The following is a 21,498-nucleotide window of genomic DNA, read 5'->3' on the forward strand; positions in this document are numbered from 1 at the left end:
AGGAGGGATGGAGAGGGAGATGGGTGGGAGGGAGGGCAGAAGTGGGGAGAGAGATGGGAGAGGGATGAGAAGGAGCAGGGAGAGGGGAGAGAAATGGGGATGGGTGGGAGAGATTGGAGGGGTGGGAGATAGAGGGATGGGTGGGAATGGGGTGGGTGAGGGAGAGGGGAATTGGAGGGGTGAGAGAGATGGGGAGAGGGCTGGGGGGATGAGGGTTGAGAGGGAGAAGTGAGATGGATTGGGGGATGGGGAGAAGGACTGGAGGGTGAGGGATTGGAGGTGTCGGGGGAGGGAGAGGGATGGAAGGGGGTGGGATGGGGAGAGGGGAGAGGGATGGGAGGGAGAAGTGAGAGGGATTGGGATAGGTAGGAGATGGGAGGGAGGGGGGAAAGGATTGCAAAGGGAGGAGGAGAGTGCTTACCTTATCTCTGAGGTTCCCCTAGCCAATCCTCCTTATTCCAGCTGCACATTGTGAGATTGTTGATTTCTGACAGACAAACTTAGTTTTGGAATTGGAGGAGGGATGTTCCTGGTGGCATTCTTAATTTTTATCTTTCCAATTTGTTGGTCAGGACCAGTAGTAAAGGAGTTTGCTGTGAGGTGAAGAGTGTTTGTGTCAAGAAGTGCAGTGCAAGTAGCCCTCAAACTAAAGTGGGCATTGACTATCTGATTGCGTAGGGGGCTTGGTATTTGGTCTCTAGTCGGCTTCTACAACTTTGTAAAAGCAACATAATTGTTAGCACGTTACTGACTTTTCCACTCTATCCTTTCAGCATCTGATCGATAGGTTATAGATTTTCTGAAACACCTTTGTCTTTGTGCCTGTCGCCCTGTTTCTGTTCCCTTGTGGAATCGTAGACTTTGGCAATCCAGCATCAGACTGCCAGATTTTTGAACTCCTGGATATTATTGCTAATACACACTGTACTCAATTCACTTTTTTAAACATTACATAGTGGTAATAATTTTCCAGTTACCTAAATTAGTTTCCAATGGATTATCAGAATTTTACTGTAATCATTTACACTACCACTCTACAAGCGCACGCACAGAATTTCAATGATCGATAGGCTATTGCCCAGACGTACCCTTCATCTGTCATGTTGTAACCACATCCTACAACACAGCAAAAGAAAAATTCTTCACTTAACATTCTTTGTTGGAGCAAAGATTCAGTGAGTGAGTGTTTGCTAACCTACAGATGTATGAAAGGGTACAGATCACAGTATAGGAGGATGAGCGTCCAGCAAAGGAAACAAAAGTTATTCTGGGAATGAAAGGGTCAACACACAAAGAGTGTTTGATGGCTCTGGACCTGTATTCACCTCAGTTTAGAAGAATGAGGGGGAACCTCACTGAAACCTACTAAATATTGAAAAGCCTCAATCATGGGCTCCCAACCTTTGTATGTCATGGATACCCCTACCAAAAACCGAGGGATCTATGGGGAACCGAGGGGTTGGAATCCCTGGCCTAGATAGTGGATGTGGAGAGAATTTTTCCAATAGTGAAAGACTATGACCAGAAGGCACAGCTTAGAAGTCAAGGCCGTCTCTTTAGAACAGAGATGTGGAAGAACTACTTTAGCCAGGTTGTAAATCTGTGGAATTCATTGCCAAAGATGGCTGTGAAGGCCAATTCAGTGGGTATATTTAAAGTGGAGGTTGATAGGTTATTGATTAGTAAGGGCGTTAGAAGTTACAGGGAGAAGGCAAAAGAATATAGTTGAGAAGAAAATAAATCAGTCACGATTGAATGGTGGAGCAGATTTGATGACCTGAATGGGCTAATTCTGTTCCTATATCTTATGCCCAATACTAAAATTCAAAGAGGACAAAAATTAACAAAACCAGAAATTGAAATAAATACATATTAATTAAAATGGACTGGAACTAGGTAATGGCTTTAACCTCTCCCATTTAACTTGATGGAAATTATGCTCTTGTAATGCTGTTTTTGAAGACAGAGGTCCCAGAGGGTTTGATAAGAGGTTGCCTTGTCATTGGTGAAGTCTTCATGTTTCCCATTTGGGATCAACTGTTTTAGCCTGTTTCCACTGAAACATAGGTGGTTAAAAACTAACACCCTGCCAGATTTTTATTTTATTTAGAGATATAGTACAGAATAGGCCCTTCTAGCAGCACGTCCCAACAACTGCCAATTTAACCCTACCCCAATCATGGGACAATTTGCAACGGCTGATTAGCCTACCATATTGCACATCTCTGGACTGAGGATGGAAACCAGACGACCCAGAGAAAACCCATGCATTAAACGGGGAAAACGTAAAGAGACTCCTTATGCATGACATCGGAATTGAACTCCGACCCCCCCCCCCCCCCCGAGCGTTGCATTAACCACTATGCTAATGTGGCACCCCAATCTTTGTGGTCAGCTTCACACAAACAGAATCCTTCCGGTGCACCTCTTTTGCTAGTCTTTAAAACAGAAGCATTTGTGCCAGATCTGTGGGACAGGATCCCCGTGCTGCAAAATTTACTGTTTCTCTTTTGAACACATCTTAAATTATAAACCATTGCCACACAGCTGCCGGTGGCTTGACTTTATTGAGAAATGGATTTCAGCTTATGGTCCAGTGCATCAATGCAATCCAATATTTTTTTAAAAACATAGCACGCTTGATGAAGAAAGACACTAATTTATCTCGGCACCCTGTTACTGACCTGGAAACACAGAGAAGGAAAGGGAGAGCGATGACCCATATAATTACAACACTTTGCCCTTCACCTGGAAATGTACAGCAGTTCAGTCAACCAGATGACTTCAAAACCAAACATACAACAGCCCATCTCAGAGCAGCATGTATATCAACATGGCCATGACTGGGCCAGAGCACACAGCAACCAGCAAGAAACACAAGGTTGAACGCAAGTTCAGCCATTTCCATTTTATCAGCAGGTGGGGGGGGGGGGGGTTGCATAGCACTTACTGAACAGCCTCCATGCTGAGTGAACACGAGAGATTCTAACGCAGGCTGTTTGCATAATGTGTTGGTGGCCAAATGCTATTGACACACACGCGCTCCTCATCTAAACTCAAGAGGAAAGAAAAATAAAGAACCATCAAGCATTTTCTGGGTGGCTTCTGTCATACAACGTGCTTCGATGGGATGCCAACTAAACTCTCACTCCAAGACTGATGCAAGGATATAGGAAATGGAGATTTTATTCGGACAGAGATATTGGGTAAAGCCCTGTTGAAAAATGATAAAGACCACAGTAACTGCAATGCACATTGCCAGACAGTAGTTCACAGCTAGTCTGTGAAACTGACACACTAAGGAGGTGCGATGATCGTTATGAGGCCAGCCAGAAAACGCAAATTCATCAGCTAAACACCTTCTGATGAATGCAGTGTGGTGACTGCAATGCAGATGTTAGACCTTCTGTTTGTGCTCAAGAACAACCCAGATGGTGTAACAAACTTGGGATGCAGGATACACAGCACGAGGCAATGCTCATAATGTAACCATTTTCAGAAACTCTTCCAATAGTCTGAGTATCCCTTTCAGCCCCAGGGTAGGCACAGATCTTTAACTGAACTTGGCCTTTGAGAAGTCCATTTCAGGGTGTTGCTCCATGAACCTGCAGAGAAGCACAGTAAGGTTAAATCTTACAGGACTAATGCTACTCAATTTAATAGTTTTATTTCATATAATTCATTTTTTTTAATCCAAAAGAGTAGCCATCTGCCCAGGACCTTCAGAAGAGTTAACAGAAAGCTTGGTCAAAACATAATCAACCACAATTCACATTTTTATCCACTCTGCAGTCTTAAGTGAAAAGGGCAACAGGTTTAAATGGACCTATTGCTTTGTCCTCTACTACAGCTGTTGGGAAATGTTACAGTAGGCCCCAGTGCATTAATCTGGCCCCAACCAGACCCAGTGCCCCAAGGGTGTTTAGGAAATAGACTTTCCCCATTATAATGGGCTGTGCTATGGCAATGTACAAACTCACCGGACATCAATCAGGAACAGATTCAGGGCTGATTTTTGGCAACCCATACCTTAACTAGGATTAATTAACTGTACACAGCAAAACTCAAATCTTGGTTATATGGAATTAATCTAGTCAGAGTAATACAACACAGAAACAGGCCCTTTAGTCCAACTGCTCATTGCTGACCACAGCCCATAATTCTCCAAGCTCCTTCCTTCCATGTTCCTGTGCAAGTGCTTCTTATTGTAATTTAGTTGCCTTCACCACTTCCTCTGAAAGCACATTCCAGGCATTCACTACCCTGTGTAAAGAAGTTTCCCTCATACCTCTTAAACCTCTCTCTCCTTTTCTTCCGTATCTGTGTGCTCTGGTTGCAGACTCCCCAAATCTGGGGGAAAGATTATGACCCTGCACTGTATCCATGCCCCTCACGATTATGTGAACTTCTCCTGATCTCCAGGGAATAAAGATCTAGTATGGTCCAACCACTCCCTTTAACTCAGGTCCTTTAACCAGGCAACTTCCTCGTATATCTCTTTTGTAGCCTGTCCAGTGTCTTTCTTACAACAGGGTGACCAAAACTGTACACCTCACCAATGACTTTTATAATTGTTACATTATGTCCTTATTCAATAGTTTCAGTGTCCTGACTGAAAGTGGCCAGCATGCTAAACACCTTCTTTCACCACCTTGCAGGGTTGTTTTGCGCAGACTGTGCACCTGTATTCTCTCTGTTCCACAACACTTGCCATTCACAGTTCAAGTCCTACCCTAACCTGACTGTTCAAATGCATGACCTCTCACTCAAATGCATTTGTCATTCCTCAGCCCCCGTCTCTGACTGACCAAGATCTCTTTGCCATTATCAACAAGACCTTCTAATGTGACAATAATCAGACAATAATGTGACAAACAGCAGACAGAAGTTTACTCAAAATTCTGAGACATGCAAAGAAGTGAAAAAAACATCTTGAAGCATGTATTAAACTTTTAAAAAGACAGGAAAAACAGCTGTGTGTATATGCTCATACTCTTCATTATAAATGTAAAATAATCTAGATGAACAGCATTAAATAAAGCAGAATAAGGGAAAGCACAGACACTCACAGACAAGAGAAGGAAGAAAGATACTTTTCAAAATGAGTGGGAAACCAGAGATAGCTACTTCAAAACTGGATGATATAACAGTGAATGGTTTGTGAGAGAATGCAAACCAATAAAATGAACCACAGTAGCCAAGAACCATCATACAAATTCTTTCCACGTAAGGTAATTAGTCTTGATAGAGGATCTCAGCAGCCTCAAAAATTGAACTTTGAACTCTGAACTCTAAAGATTGAGTTACAGGCAGAAGCCACACTCAATCAGGCCACAAGTTGGAGGCAGATGGGTGTTGGGACCAGGAGTTTGCTCTGTGGAACAGAAGTCTGAACTTAGAAAAGGTAAGTGTGTGTTTGTGTATGTGTGAATGTCCGTGTCATGGTGGATGGGTGTGTGCGTGTGTTTCAATAAAAAAGGCCCAAACCTGAAATTCTAAATCTGCTTCTCTCTTCATGCAAGCTGCCTCTCTCGTTTCTCCAGGACTTCTCTCTTTTGGCGTGTCTGTTACTTGTGCATTTCACAGTAATGGAAAATATTTGTTCCATTTCCAAGTGCCTAATCAGAGAAGCTAGACAGTACCCTGTTCATGATTTCATTCCAGTGTTACAGCACCTTTAGGTACCTCCACAGTCAGACTAAAGGCAAGGTTTCAGCTCATAGCTTTGTTAATCTTTGACCATCAAGGAGGCTTGGTGATCTGAAAAACAGCATATTGCAACACACATATTGACCTAACTAGGAAACAACCCACTTCCACGGGGCACACACTAACATATTCCTCTTGCATGCTTTGTGAGTCAGTGGGCACTCTTGCACAACTGATCCACTTAATTCTGATGCCTTAAATACCCTGATCCTAAATAACTCAAAAAACTTAACAACTGGGAGATCGGTATTCTGATATTTTTTGTAACTTCAAAACATTCAACTAATTAAAAAGAAGACATGGAATCAGAAATGCAAGTCTAACTTCGTGTTTAAACAAGGGGCACCACGTGTCACGTGGTAATGTCATGACGTATGTAATTTGCTTTTTTTTAAAACACATAACCCATAATTATTTAAATGAATAAGAATCCTTAATCAAACAATACTACTTTACTCAAATACTACTGAAATATTAAACACATAACGTTCCTCCCTACCTAGCTATAAACTCCAACTCAATACAGAATGCATCTCAACTGTATACACAATATATTATAGAATACACCTACAGCAATAATTAATGTTACATCACCCCATTCAGGCCTAAAAGATTTAATCACTGTAGGGGATTTCTTACTCTTGTGGGGAAACATCTTTCCTGACAAGGGGGAGATTTGGCAGGTGAGACTTGTGACTGAAACAGACTCAGATTCTGAACTTCCTCCATGGTGGTTGTAGGAGTGAACTTGGACCGCAGGATGTGGCACTAACAGCTCTGGATACCTTTCTTCCCCTTTTCTTGGTTATTCTCTCTAGATCTACTTTGATCCTTGCTTTGCTCCTGGTCTTGCCTTCTTTCTCTCTCTTCATCACTCTCTTTTTCATCTTTTTAGGATGTACATCCTGAGTTTGGGATTTTAGTTCACTGGAGTATTCTCTTATTAATCTTTCTTTGCTCCCTTCATAATTTCTTCTCCCCTTTTCCTCATCCACATTATTTGCAAATCCCGTTTCCATCTCGCTATCGACTCCTTTCTTTTTTGGCCTTCCATTCATGCAGCTGGGCTTTGGTCTTTGCATCTACTTTTACAAGCAGCCTTTTGTCTCCCGCTTGAAGTTCATGCAATGACCTCAATGAATGCAGATTAGGTTCTGGTTCTTTATACTCACAAAAACCAAATGCTTACAACTTTCCTGAAGCTCCTTGAACTCTCTTCCATCTTAAAACCAAGCCACATTTTGCAAGTAACTGCCTAATAATGTATCAAAGCTTTCACAGATGTTGCCTACAAAAACTGTTGTAGTCAGACCACAGCTTTTATCACTTTAATGCTTCCTCTGAGCAGCATGGTCCTTCCTTGGTCCAATGTTTTCCAACCAAAGGCACAGAAGAAGACACCGATACCTGTTTGCCCTCTGTTGGGCAGTGATTCATGGTGCACACAATGAAGACAGTTGTGGCATTAACCTTTCTTAACTTGCTTTCAGTTGACTCCCTTACAGGAATGGGGCATACAACTGGTAGATGGATCTCCAATTAAGTTGTCATTGTCTCAGCTAATCATGTCCTCTTATCCTCAGCTAATGCTGGTCCTCTTGTTTTTAAACCACATACAAGTCCATTGTGGCTTGTTGATTGTTGTATTTGTTATGAATGTCATTACCATAAGAGTAATCTTGGCTCCAGCATGGCCATCCCTCTGCTCTGAGGCTGTTCCCTCTGGTCCTAGATTCCCACACTGCAGGAAACATCCTTTCCACATCCACTCTATTTAGGCCTTTCAACATTTGATAAGTTTCAATGACACATCAATCTGCCTTCCTCCACCACTCATGTAAATTCCAGTGTGTTGTGGCCAAGACCCATCTAACGCTCCTCAAACAATAACCTTTTCATTCCGGGAATAATTCTCATGAACCTCCTCTGAATCCTCTACAATGTCAGCACATCATTTCTTGAGATAAGGGGCTCAAAACTGCTCACAATACTCCAAGTGAGGACTCACCAGTGCCTTATAAGGCCTCAGCATTACATCTTTGCTTTTATATTCTAGTCCTCTTGAAATGATTGCTAACACTGCTTTTGCCTTCCTCACACCGACTCAACCTGCAAGTTAACCTTTAGGGAATCCTGCATGAGGACTCCATTTGCACCTTGGATTTTGAACTTTCTGCCCATTTAGAAAATCGTCAGTGCTTTTATTCCTTCTACCAAAGTGCATGACCACACACTTCCCGACACAGTATTCCATCTGCCACTTTTTAACCATTCTCCTAAGTTGTCTAAGTCCTTCTGCAGACTCGCTGCTTCCTCAACACTAATTGTTCCCCCACCTTCCTTTGTATCGTCTGCAAACATGGCTACAAAGCCAACAATTCTATCATCAAAATCATTTACATATAACGTAAGAAGTGATCTCAACACAGACCCATGGAACACCACTAGTCACCGGCAGCCAACCAGAAAAGGCCCCCTCTATTCCCACTCTTTGCCTCCTGCCAATCAGCCAATACTCTATCCATGCTGGTATCTTTCCTGTAATACCATGGGCTCTTAATTTGTTAAGCAGCCTCATGTGTGGCACCTTGTCAAAAGCTTTCTGAAAATCCAAGTGCACAACATCCACCAATTCTCCTTTGTCTAACCTGCTTGTTATTTCTTCAAAGATTTCTAACATATTTGTCAGGTAAGATTTTCCCTTAAGGCAACCATTTTGACTTTGGCCTATATTATAATGTGCCTCCAAGACCTCAAACTTAATAATGGACTCCAACATCTTGCCAACCACCGAAGTCAGGCTAACTAGCCTATAATTTATTTTCTTCTGCCTCCTTTCCTTCTTGAAGAGTGGATTGACATCTGCAATTTTCCAGTCCTCTGGAACCATGCCAGAACCTGGTGATTGTTGAAGGATCATTACTAATACCTCCACAATCTCTAGCTAACTTTTTCAGAACCCTAGGGTGTAGTTTACCTGGACCAGATAACATATTTACGTACCTTCAGTTTCCCAAGCATCTTCTCCCTAGTGATAGCAACTGCGCTCACTTCTGGCATACTGCTAGTGTCTTCCACAGTGAAGACTAATGCAAAATACTTATTCCGTTTGTCCCCCATTTCTACCTCTCCAATGTCATTTCCCAGTGGTCCATGATATACTCTTGCCTCTCGTTTGTTCTTTATTGACTAATATTACTGACTAGGTTACCTTCATATTTCATCTTTTCCTGCCTTATGGCTTCTTTAGTTCTCTTTGATTGGTTTTAAAATTTTCCTATTCCTCTAACTTCCCACTAATTTTTGCTCTATTATAAGACCTCTCCTTTGCTTTTATGTTGTCTTTGACTTCCCTTGTCTGCCACAGATGTGTCATCCTGCCTTTAGAATACTAATTCTTCTTTGGGACGTATCTACCTTGCACCTTCCAAATTGCTCCCAGAAACCCCAAACTACCATCATCCCTGCTAGTGTCCTCTTCCAATCAACTTTAGCCAGCTCCTCTCTCACGCCTCTATAATACCCCTTATTCCACTGTAATACTGATACACCTGATTTTAGCTTCCATCATATCATGATCACTGTCTCCCTTGGGTTCCTATACCTTAAATCTAATCAAATCCAGTTCATTACACAAGCTCAGTTGTTTCTAACCCTTTCAGTTCTAATATTAGTCTTCATTAATACCTCCAAGAAGAAGAGAGACCTGCTTAAACATCTGCACTTATTGGCTTTGCTGGATTGTAAACCATCTGTCACCAACCAACCCAAAACACATTTGAAACCATCTATTCAGGATACAAATACCCACTGACCCACCTGACTGCACACCACACCCCAACCAAATGACCAAATTACCAAAAGTTTCATTCATCCTGTATCTTTTCCCTGACTACTGCAAGCTATAGTAACAAACAAAATGCTGGAGAAACTTGCAGCATCTATACACGCATTCAGCCTGAAGCTGTCCATTTTCCTCCATTGATACTGCCTGATTTACTGAGTTCCTCCAGTGTTTAGTATGCTGCTCCCAACTTCCAACATCTGCAGTCTCATGTCTCCAAACCGCATGTTATAGTCTATGTGGCTTGAACGTGGTGCAGCTTACATTAGCTGCAAAGGAGTACGTACTTTTTCAACATGTCTTGTTTTTTCTGCTCCTCTGAAGTGGGTAGTCCCATAGCTTTTTGGCGCTGGTCGTACATCATTTTCTCCACCATACTCCGAGTCTCACCATCCAAGTCTGATAACTATGGTACAGAAGGGAAGCAGCTAATCAGTAGGTCTCCATGTTCAAAGTAAATTATCAAAGTACATGCATAAATGTGCAACTCCAAGATTCATTTTCTTCCAGCATTCACAGTAAATACAAGAAACAAAATAGAATCAACAGGATGGGCAAACAACCGATGTGCCAAAGACAGAAACTGTGCAAATACAAAGAGAAACAATAATAAATATCAAGAACATGAGATGAAAAGTCTTTGAAAGTGAATCCATAGGTTGCGGGAACAGTTTAGTGATGCAGTAAGTAAAGCTGAGTGAAGTTAGTTGAAGAGCCTAATGGGGTGATAGCTACCAACTTATTCTTATCAAGAGGAACAAGACTTGATAGGTTAATATGACGAATTATTCAACAGTAAGAACAGTTCTCATCTTTTCAAAAATTATGAAATGGGAAAATGGCCCAAAAAATACTCCACATAATGAACAATTTTGAAACTTTTCTAAACATACAATTGCATAAGCTGCTACCATCCTTCTTGGAAAATAGATATATATCTTCCATGCACAGAATATGGAGACCACTGGGGATGTCACAGTGACATCAACATCAAAAGGTATGCAGCAGTAGACTGGAGTAGATGGTAATTCCATTGGTTGGAGAAGCCATAAATACGGAAAAAGGCAAATATTTTAAATTTGATGCACGGAGGACATAACGGTAAAATATAAACATGAGAAAGTCTGTAGATGCTAGAAATCCAAAGCAACACACACAAAATGATGGAGAACTCAGCATCTATGAAAATGAATAAAGAGTCAATGATTTAGGCTGAGACCCTTCTTCAGGACGGGAGAAGGTGCCAGAATAAAAAGGTTAATTATAATTCTAATTCTATATAATTATGTAATTGATTAAAACATCAGTAAGATTTATTACAAGGCAGAGTACGAGCTGCAGAGTTTTGAATATCAGATCTTTCAGACTGGTAAAAGGAATACCAAAAACAGAGTAAAAATGAAAAACCAGACAACCCACAACTTCCATTACTTGCTCGGATAAAGAACATGCAAAAAGCATTGATGCACCTCAGATAGGAATCACATAATAGCTTTGCTTTCTTTGAATGCTCAACTAGAGAAATCTCTAGCTCATGCAAGCCAGCCGTTAATGGTGACAACTAGATTAAAAGAACATTTAACCTGGAATAACAGATGATTAAGGATAGGAGACGATGAGCCAAAAACCTGAGCAGGTTTTAAGAGTCTTAAAAAGGATTTTAAAAGGAGAAGGCTGATATCCTGATAAAATTATGAAAAGAATACCAACGAAACCTAGGTCACTGGAACAAACTTTCAATAATGAGATTGAAAAAAAAAATAGCAGATGGAGGATGAATTTTATTTTTAATAAAGTAAACATGTTCAAGGGAAAGAGGTAAGGCCATGGAGGTTATTTAAAGTCAAGGATAAATTAGGAATTATCAAAAGGGGACGAGTAGAATTGTCCTGTGAGGAAACTAATCAGAGAGTACATTACATCATAGGAAGATTAAAACTATTGAAGAGGAAGGGACACAATGATGAATAGAGTATAAAATGTTTTTGAAAGGAAGACAAACTGGAGTGAAATTAAATAAGAGGTGGCCCAAATAACAAAGATTAAAAAAAGTCGCAGAGCTAAAGCTGTTGTACTTCATGTAAGCATCATCATTTATAAATCGAATGTTATACTAAAACACTTTTTCAGTTATATAATGAATAAAACAAAGGACAGTATAGATATTGGCTAACTTGCAAATGACGCTGGAGAGCTAGTACGGGGAGGACAAGGAAATGGCGCATCAATCTTCACTGTGACACTAGTAGTATACTGTAAATTTAGAGTGTCAAGGGGCAGAAGTGAGTACAGTTACTATTACAAATAAGTTGTACTTGGCTCACCGAAAGGTCTGAAGGTAGATAAGTCACCTGGATCTGATGGACTAAAAAAGGTAGCTGAAGGAATTGTGGAGGCATTAGTAATGACCTTTCATGAACCAATGGGTTCCAGCATGATCCCAGGGCTGGAAAACTTCAAACTTCACCCCACTCTTCAAGAAGGGAGAGAGGCAGAAGAAAGGAAATTTAAGCCATTTAGCCTGACCTCAGTGATTGGTAAGAAGTTGGAGCCAACTATTAAGGATGAGGTTTCTGGGTACTTGGAGGTAAATGACAAAACAGGCCAAAATCAGACTGGCTTCCTCAAGGGAAAATCTTACCTGACAAATCTGTTGAAATTCTTTGCAGAAATAACAAGCAGGATAGATAAATGAGAATCAGTGAATATTATGTCTTTGGATTTTCAGAAGGCCTCTAACAAGGTGCCACACATGAGGCTGCTGAACAAGATACCAGTATGGATAGAGCAGTGGCTGAGTGGCAGGAAGCAAAGAGTGGGAATAAAGGGATACTTTCCTGATTGGCTGCTGTTGAATAGTGGTGTTCCACGTGGGTCTGTGTTGGGGCCACTTCTCTTTATGTTGTACGCAAATAATTTAGATGATGGAAGTGATGGCTTTGTGGCCAAGTTTGTGGAGAAAGGGCAGGTAGTGTTGAGAAAGCAGAGAGGCTGCAGAAGGACTTTAGACAGATCAGGAGAAAGGGATAAGAAATGGCAGATGGAATACAGTGTCGGAAAGTATACGGTCATGCACTTTGGTAAAAGGAATAAAAGCACAGACTATTTTCTGAACAGGAAGAAAATTCAAAAAAATCCAATGTGCAAAGGCATTTGGCAGTCCTTGTGCAGGACTTCCTAAAGATTAACTTGCAGGATGAATCTCTGAGGAGGAAGGCAAATGCAATGTTAGCATTCATTTCAGGAGGACCTGGTGGAACACAGCAGGCCAGGCAGCATGCTGAGATTGGAGAGTGTTTAGGAGGTCTACGAGAATGATTCCAGGACTGAAAGAGTTATACGAGCAGCGACTGAAGGCTTTGGGCCTATACTTGCTGCAATTTAGAAGAATGAAGGGGGGCGTCTCATTAAAATTTATCAAACGTTGAAAGACCTAGACAGGGTGGGTGTGAAGAGGAGGTTTCCTTTGCTGGGGGAGTCTAGGATGAGAGGGCACAACCTCAAATTAAAAGGAAGTCCATTTAGAACAGAGGTGATAAGGAATTTCTTTAGCCAGAGGGTGGTGAAATTGTGGAATTCGTTGCCACAGATAGCTATGGAGGGCAGGTCATTGGGTGCATTTAAAACAGAGGTTAACAGGTTCTTGATTGGCTGGGAAAGGATATGGGCAAGAAAGGAAAGGTAGGAGAATGGAGTCGAGACAGAAATGGATCAGCCATGGGGGACAGACTCGATAGGCTGAATGGCCTAAATCTTTTTTTTGTGTCTTATAGTCTCATGATTATAATATCCACACATCTCAAAGAAAACATGTGTAATTGTTCACTGCTACAAATGTGGTGCAAGGGTTTAAACTTTGATGTGTTCAAACTTTCTGGCTGAGAAACCCATTCTTCTGAACTACTGCAAGCAATTGATTACAACTGATGTTAACGGTTCACACTTGTTCAGTGCAGAGGATTATAAAGGTATACAGAATTATAAAGTTCGCAGACAAAAACTAATTAAAAACCATGTCTGGGCTTTTTGCATATTACAGAAGGCTTAAATTATAACATTTAAAATTTAAAGTCACTGCATTGACCGGGAAGCATAATCTTTTCTCACCACAGGCCAGGATTGAGGCAGAGGAAGAGACTCACCTTTGAATTCTCAGGGTTAATTTTTTTGGTATTAATCTCAGGATCTGTTGTCACTAATTTGTTCCACCATTCCATTTTATTAATCTGAAAATAGAGAAAAAAAAAGCACACAGAACATACAAATGAACTGGAATTCAGCACCAAGTCAACACAATAAGCAGCAATCCCTTCAACATCTCACATCTCCACCATTCCCACCACCAGGGTAAGCGTCACTCACAAATGGATCTCTGGGTCACAAAGTGGGGATAGGACTTTAACCCTCACTAGCAGATCAGGAAACCTTGACTAACCTTTCTTTACAGAGGAATGAACCTCCAACAACAGGGCACACTCTACCTGTAAACACCACACCTACTAGGCTGAAAAGCAATTCAAGGACTGAGACATGAGCAGACAAGGGTCTACACGCAAACGTAAACCCAGTTTCTACAAAAAAAGGAGTAAGAGACCAGTTAGCCTGAAGGGAAAAAATAGTAAAATATTATTAAAGATGTGGTAAAAGGACACTCAATAAATATCAACAGCATTAGACAAAGTCAAGATGGATTTGACAGGGTAAATGTATTTGTCAAACTGGAGTCACTTGAAGATGCAACAATAAATAAAGAGAAGCAGTCTCAGTGGCGCATTGAATTTTTAGAAAGTTTCACTTAATAAAAATCTACGTAACAGGTAGTTTGTCCAAAACTAAAGCATGTGGAATTGGGGGTAATACACGGCCACTAATGACATGAATATCGATTTCTCCTTCAGTAAACTGTTCCCCCCCCCCCCCATTCCCCAGTCTGACCTTTTACCTTCCTAGGTACTCTCCCTCCTTCCCTTTATCCCATGGTCCACTCTCCTCTCCTATCAGATTCCTTCTTCTCCAGCCCTTGCCCTTTCCCACCCACCTGGCTTAAGCTATCACCTTCCAGCCAGCCTCTTTTGTTTCCCCCACCTTTTTATTCTGGCATCTTCCCCCTCCCTTCTCAGTCCTGAAGAAGGGTCTCGGCCTGAAACATCAACAGTCTACTCTTTTCCATAGATGCTGCCTGGCCTGCTGAGTTCCTCCAGCATCTTATGCGCGTTGCTTTGGATTTCCAGTATCTGCAGATTTTCTCGTGCTTGTAATAAACTGAGGTTGGGCAGGACTACAACTAGAGGTCATGAGTTAGATGTTTAAGGAGAACATGAAGGGGAAACTTCTTCACTCAGAGTGTGGACCTAGCTGCCAGCAGAAGTGGTGGACACGGGTTGGACTTTAACATTTAAGTTGGATGAGTACGTGGATGGGAGAGGAATGGAAGGCTATGGTCCTGGTGCAGATCAATGGGCCTAGGGAGAATAATAGTTCAGCACTGACTAGATGGGCCAAAGGGCCTGGTTTGGTGCTGTACTGCTCTATGAATTGAAAATCGGTTGAAAAGCAAAAAATAACAAAAAGAAATATCAAAAGGCAGGAAATGACCAGCGGGATAAGGATCAATGCTAAGACTGTTCCGAATAATTTGGATGAGGGAACTAAATGTAGAACTCTGAAATTTGTTGATAACAAAAACTGGGTGATTTATGATTAGTTAGGGATTTGTTAAAAAGCTTACTGGCAATTTAAACAGTTCAAATGAATGAGCATATATATTCGCACATGCAGTACAATATAGAAATGTGGTTGAGTTTATCCATTTTGACAGGAAAAACAGAAAGGTACAGTAGTACTTGAACAGTGATAGATTGGGAAATTTCTTTGCATGAAGGGATCTGGGTATCCTTGTACAAAAGTCACTGGAGGCAATCATGCAGATACAGTGAGTAATTAAAAAAGTAAACAATAGGTTGGTCTTCATTACAAGAGGATCTTAGTAATGGTACAAGGATGTTTTTCTGAAACCACACAAGACCTTGGTGAGAGCACTCCTGCAGTATTGGGTACAATATCCCAGTATTCTCAAGATACTCTCAGGAGTTGTTTTTTTTGACCGTTGTATATATAACCGCATAATATTTTACTTATTCGATTTTGATATTATATACTTTTTATTTTTACTATTGCTGTTTTTGTGTCTTTTATATTATCTAATTGTTAAACTCCTTTTCCAATTTGTATATTCTTTATTTGGAAATCAATAAAAAATAAGATACTCTTTTGACTGAGTTCATACACAAAATGTTCACCATGGAATGACAGGACTGTCACATGAAGAAAGACTGTTGATCAAGTCAAATCAAGTTTATTGTCTTCTAACTATATACACGTATATAACTATACAATGTATATAGAAATGAGACATTTCTCTGAACCAGGGTGGAAGGCATAGTGGTACACATAACACAATAACTTGTGAAGGCCAGGATAAAACCTACAGATGAGTCACACATAAATAGTAAACTAAAGTGCACAAATTAAATAGTGTAATGTGTGGAACCAGTGAATGTGATGCAACAGAGCGTGTGGAATCCTAACGAACTGAGGGAAGAAACTGTTTCCCGTCCTGACCGTTCTCGTTTTTATGCATCGGAGTCTCCAGCCTGATGGTAGAAGGTCAAAGAGGTACTAAGGGCCCTGCATTTGTAGCGCTCCTGATAAATGCCCCGATGGATGGTAGGGAGACCAGCTGTTCTCACAGGGACTGCTGGTCCAATGGTTTGCTGCTCCTGTACCAGGAGATGCAGCTTGTCAGGGCACTGTCAATTCAATTAAGATGGTGGCCTGGGTGAGGGGGAGCCTTGCTTGCCTCAATCTCCTTAGGAAGTGAAGGCGCCTCGCTGCTCTTGTTCAGGGAGATGATATTCACTCGTTTTGAAGAGTTTTGAGAGACAGAGAGAGAGGCGTCACTTTACCCACCATCAATGCCAGCTCACCTTCTCCAGATGTACATTAACGCTCTTTCCATCTTCCAGCAGCCATGAGCTTTCCTCAACTTTCACATCATTGAACATCTCACCATCGATTACCGGTGGGTGGCCTTTCAGGCCCACTTTCAAGTGACGCCTCTGGATCTCCACAACCACATCCCGACTCTTCAATCTGAAGCTGACTTGGAATGGTACCAGAAGCTGGAAACACAAACCCGACAAGAATGATAGAAAGGGCATTCAGTCATAACTTCATCTAGTGTTGCCTAAGCCTACACTGCAACCAAAACTCATTTATTTCCACTCCAACTTCCCCAGGAGAGTAATTATGAAATATTCTGCTGCATAACACAATAATGATACACTTGGAAATATTACCACCATTTGATGATCATACCCTTGCATCAAAATTCCTCTCCATATCCTCAGTCTAAATATTACCTCCTCATTTGAGCGGGTGCAGAAAAGGTTTACCAGGATGCTGCCTGGTTCTGAAGGCATGTGCTATCACAAGAGGCTGGATAAACTTGGTTTGTTTTCTCTGGCGACAGAGACTGAGGGGAAGATCTGAGAGGTTTACAGGATTATGAGAGCCGCAGGGTGGACAGAGAGTACCTTTTCCCCCATGTTGAAATAGCTAACACCACAGGGCATTCATTGAACCTGGGAGGGGGTAGGTTCAACGGGGATGCGAGGAGCAAGTTTCTTTTAAATCAGAGAGTCGCGGATACCTGGAAATGCGCTGCCTGGTTTGGTGGGGGAGGCAAATACGTTAGGGGCTTTTAAGAGACATTTAGATAGGAACAGGGGTCTAAGGATGTAGGGATATGGACATGGAGGGATTAGTGTTTAGATGCTTTTCCTTTGCTTTTTAGCTGGTTCAGCACAACAGTGTAGGCTGAAGGGTCTATTCCTGTGCTGTACTGGTCTATGTTCTGTATCAATGTTGCATCATTTCCTGTCTTAGCCACTCCTATCTGTGTTAAGATAAATGTCTGACACTCACATCCACTTCAGACAGAGTCTGGGTCCACCGGTAGTTGGGCAAATCAGCACCATTTCCAGCGTTGGGCTTCAGTTTCCCTTTCTCCTTCTCATCCTCTTCGCCTTCGGATTCCGACTCTGCCTACAGATTTGTGTGGGGTCAAGAGGACACATTTTCATTCTGCAGCATCCCCAGTGTGCACGGCGCGTTCCACAACTGTGCACATGGACACAAAACGAACGAGCAACAGGATCTGAGTTGTGGTGTCCAGCTCACAGACTAACTGGGGCAGTCACATACAGGGGTTATGCAGCAGCCATGCTGAACCAATTTACAGATTGCACAGTGAGAATTAAATATTTAACCAGATGAACCAAAGGGACTAAAGTTTTAAATATTGAACTTGAAGATGGGACAAAATAGGAAGCAAGGTGAAGCCTGACACTCACTTTGAGGGAGTCTCAGTCAGTGTTCTTTACTCAGGATACTCAACTTCAGTATTTTCCTGACTGCATTGCCTGCGATAAATGTCACAGGACAGCGTTTAAGAAGCAGATTTCCACATACACTCTGTTCTGGCATATTTTAGAAAAAAGTAACAACATTCAAACAGGCTACTCACACCAGCCAGCCCACGTTCCTGTTCACTCTCCACACTGTTATGTAGTTAGAATTACTTTTACCCACACTTTTAAGTTGCTTTCTTTCATCCATCTAATCTACAATGATGATTATTAAATCATACAACTTTTCAATAACTTCTACTGTAGAGTACACATGCTCTGATCCAGCACATAGTCATCTGAGCCCACAGAAAGAAAGAACATTTGTGTGAGCCCCAAAGAAATTTAATAAAGGAACGGAGACAAATCATTAAAAAAACCCTGCAATCTAAAGAGCTGAAGATAAGAAATATGCAGGGTTTTATATGATACACCCTTTTAATAAGCAACACACTCAAAATGCTGCAGGAACTCAGAAGTCAGGCAGCATCTAAGAAAATAAACAAACAGTCAAGGTTTTGGGCCAAGACCCTTTATCAGGACTGGAAAAGACGGGGAAAGACGCCAGAATAAAAAGGTGGGGAGGTGGAGAAGAAGGGAAGGAGGCTGGCTGGAAGGTGATAGGGAAACCCTGGTGGGTGGGAAAGGTAAAGGGCTGGCGAAGGAGGAATATGATAGAAGACAGTGGACTATTTGAGAAAAAGGAGAGGCACCAGGGGTAAATGGTAGGCAGGTGAGGAGAAGAGGCAAGAAGCCAGAAGAGGGAGAGGGAGGGGAAATCAATGTTCATGCCATGAGGTCAGAGGCTACCTAGACAGAATATGAGGTGTTGCTCCTCCACCCTGAAAGTAGCCTCATCGTGGCAAAAGAGGCGGCTATGAACTGACATGTTGGAACGGGAACCCATTTAATAGACCACTACCCCATCTCAAAGTCTCAGCTTCCCCATTACCTGCTTTGAATCCTGATTTTCCAAGGGCTTTTCCCCATTGACTGTAATTCCATCCCCAACACTTTCTTGTTCTTTTTTCTAGAAGAAAAATGCAAAGCAAAGTTAGTTTAACTGCAGTCTCAATACTTGTGTCAGCAAGCAACTGATTCAGAAACATGGGTTGTGGCCATGTGGATCCAAACCTTCAACAAGAAGCTATATAGTACAGGAAGCAGACCATTCAGCCCAGTTCATCGAGACTAACATATATAACATATAACAATCACAGCACAGAAACAGGCCATCTCGGCCCTCCTAGTCCATGCCGAACTCTTAATCTCACCTAGTCCCACCTACCCGCACTCAGCCCATAACCCTCCACTCCTTTCCTGTCCATATACCTATCCAATTTTACCTTAAATGACACAACTGAACTGGCCTCTACTACTTCTACAGGAAGCTCATTCCACACAGCTATCACTCTCTGAGTAAAGAAATACCCCCTCGTGTTTCCCTTAAACTTCTGCCCCCTAACTCTCAAATCATATCCTCTCGTTTGAATGTCCCCTACTCTCAATGGAAACAGCCTATTCACGTCAACTCTATCTATCCCTCTCAAAATTTTAAATACCTCGATCAAATCCTCCCTCAACCTTCTATGCTCCAATGAATAGAGACCTAACTTGTTCAACCTTTCTCTGTAACTTGAGTGCTGAAACCCAAGTAACATCCTAGTAAATCGTCTCTGCACTCTCTCTAATTTATTGATATCTTTCCTATAATTCGGTGACCAAAACTGCACACAATATTCCAAATTTGACCTTACCAATGCCTTGTACAATTTTAACATTACATCCCAACTTCTGTACTTAATGCTTTGATTTATAAAGGCCAGCATTCCAAAAGCCTTCTTCACCACCCTATCTACATGAGACTCCACCTTCAGGGAACTATGCACTGTTATTCCTAGATCTCTCTGTTCCTCTGCATTCCTCAATGCCCTACCATTTACCCTGTATGTTCTATTTGGATTATTCCTGCCAAAATGTAGAACCTCACACTTCTCAGCATTAAACTCCATCTGCCAACGTTCAGCACATTCTTCTAACCGGCATAAATCTCCCTGCAAGCTTTGAAAACCCACCTCATTATCCACAACACCTCCTACCTTAGTATCATCGGCATACTTACTAATCCAATTTACCACACCATCATCCAGATCATTTATGTAAATTACAAACAACATTGGGTCCAAAACAGATCCCTGAGGCACCCCGCTAGTCACCAGCCTCCATCCCGATAAACAATTATCCACCACTACTCTCTGGCATCTCCCATCTAGCCACTGTTGAATCCATTTTATTACTCCAGCATTAATACCTAACGACTGAACCTTCTTAACTAATCTTCCATGTGGAACTTTGTCAAAGGCTTTGCTGAAGTCCATATAGACTACATCCACTGCCTTACCCTCGTCAACATTCCTCGTAACTTCTTCAAAAAATTCAATAAGGTTTGTCAAACATGACCTTCCACGCACAAATCCATGCTGGCTACTCCTAATCAGATCCTGTCTATCCAGATAATTATTAATACTATCTCTAAGAATACTTTCCATTAATTTACTCACCACTGATGTCAAACTGACAGGTCTATAATTGCTAGGCTTACTTCTAGAACCCTTTTTAAACAATGGAACCACATGAGCAATACGCCAATCCTCCGGCACAATCCCCGTTTCTAATGACATCTTAAGGATCTCCGTCAGAGCTCCTGCTATTTCTACACAAACTTCCCTCAAGGTCCTGGGGAATATCCTGTCAGGACCCGGAGATTTATCCACTTTTAAATTTCTTTAAAGCGCCAGTACTTCCACCTCTTTAATTGTCATAGGTTCCATAACTTCCTTACTTGTTTCCCACACCTTACACAATTCAATATCCTTCTCCTTAGTGAATACCAAAGAGAAGAAATTGTTCAAAATCTCTCCCATCTCCCTCGGCTCCACACATAGCTGACCACTCTGATTCTCTAAGGGGCCAATTTTATCCCTCACTATCCTCTTGCTTTTGATATAACTGTAGAAACCTTTTGGATTTACTTTCACCTTATTTGCCAAACCAACCTCGTATCTTCTTTTAGCTTTTCTAATCTCTTTCTTAAGATTCCTTTTACATTCTTTATATTCCTCGAGCAATTCCTTTACTCCATGCTGCCTATATCTATTGTAGACATCCCTCTTTTTCTGAACCAAATTTCTAATATCCCTTGAAAACCATGGTGCTTTCAAACCTTTAACCTTTCCTTTCAACCTAACAGGAACATAAAGATTCTGTACCCTCATAATTTGACCCTTAAATGATCTCCATTTCTCTATTACATCCTTCCCATAAAACAACTTGACCCAATCCACTCTCTCTAAATCCCTTCGCATCTCCTCAAAGTTAGCCTTTCTCCAATCAAAAATCTCAACTCTAGATCCTGTCCTGTCCTTCTCCCTAATTATATTGAAGCTAATGCTATTGTGATCACTGGACCCGAAATGC

The 21,498-nt window shown here is 41.5% G+C and overlaps 1 protein-coding gene across 1 annotated transcript in view; it reads right to left on the reverse strand.

Moving 5' to 3' along the window:
- Window positions 1–3,168: 3,168 nt before the first annotated feature.
- The window catches only part of nudc (nudC nuclear distribution protein), a 29,941-nt gene continuing 11,611 nt past the window's right edge, over window positions 3,169–21,498 (reverse strand). The window contains exons 4-9 of the mRNA XM_059954667.1: window positions 18,974–19,051; window positions 17,540–17,659; window positions 16,540–16,734; window positions 13,696–13,779; window positions 9,841–9,959; window positions 3,169–3,605 (exon numbers count right to left, since the gene is read on the reverse strand). Of these exons, the coding sequence (XP_059810650.1) occupies window positions 3,554–3,605; window positions 9,841–9,959; window positions 13,696–13,779; window positions 16,540–16,734; window positions 17,540–17,659; window positions 18,974–19,051 (648 nt within the window). The 3' untranslated portion in view covers window positions 3,169–3,553. The remainder of the gene's footprint in view (window positions 3,606–9,840; window positions 9,960–13,695; window positions 13,780–16,539; window positions 16,735–17,539; window positions 17,660–18,973; window positions 19,052–21,498) is intronic.

Source organism: Hypanus sabinus, chromosome 30 (genome assembly GCF_030144855.1).
Source record: "Hypanus sabinus isolate sHypSab1 chromosome 30, sHypSab1.hap1, whole genome shotgun sequence".
Lineage (NCBI taxonomy): Eukaryota > Metazoa > Chordata > Chondrichthyes > Myliobatiformes > Dasyatidae > Hypanus > Hypanus sabinus.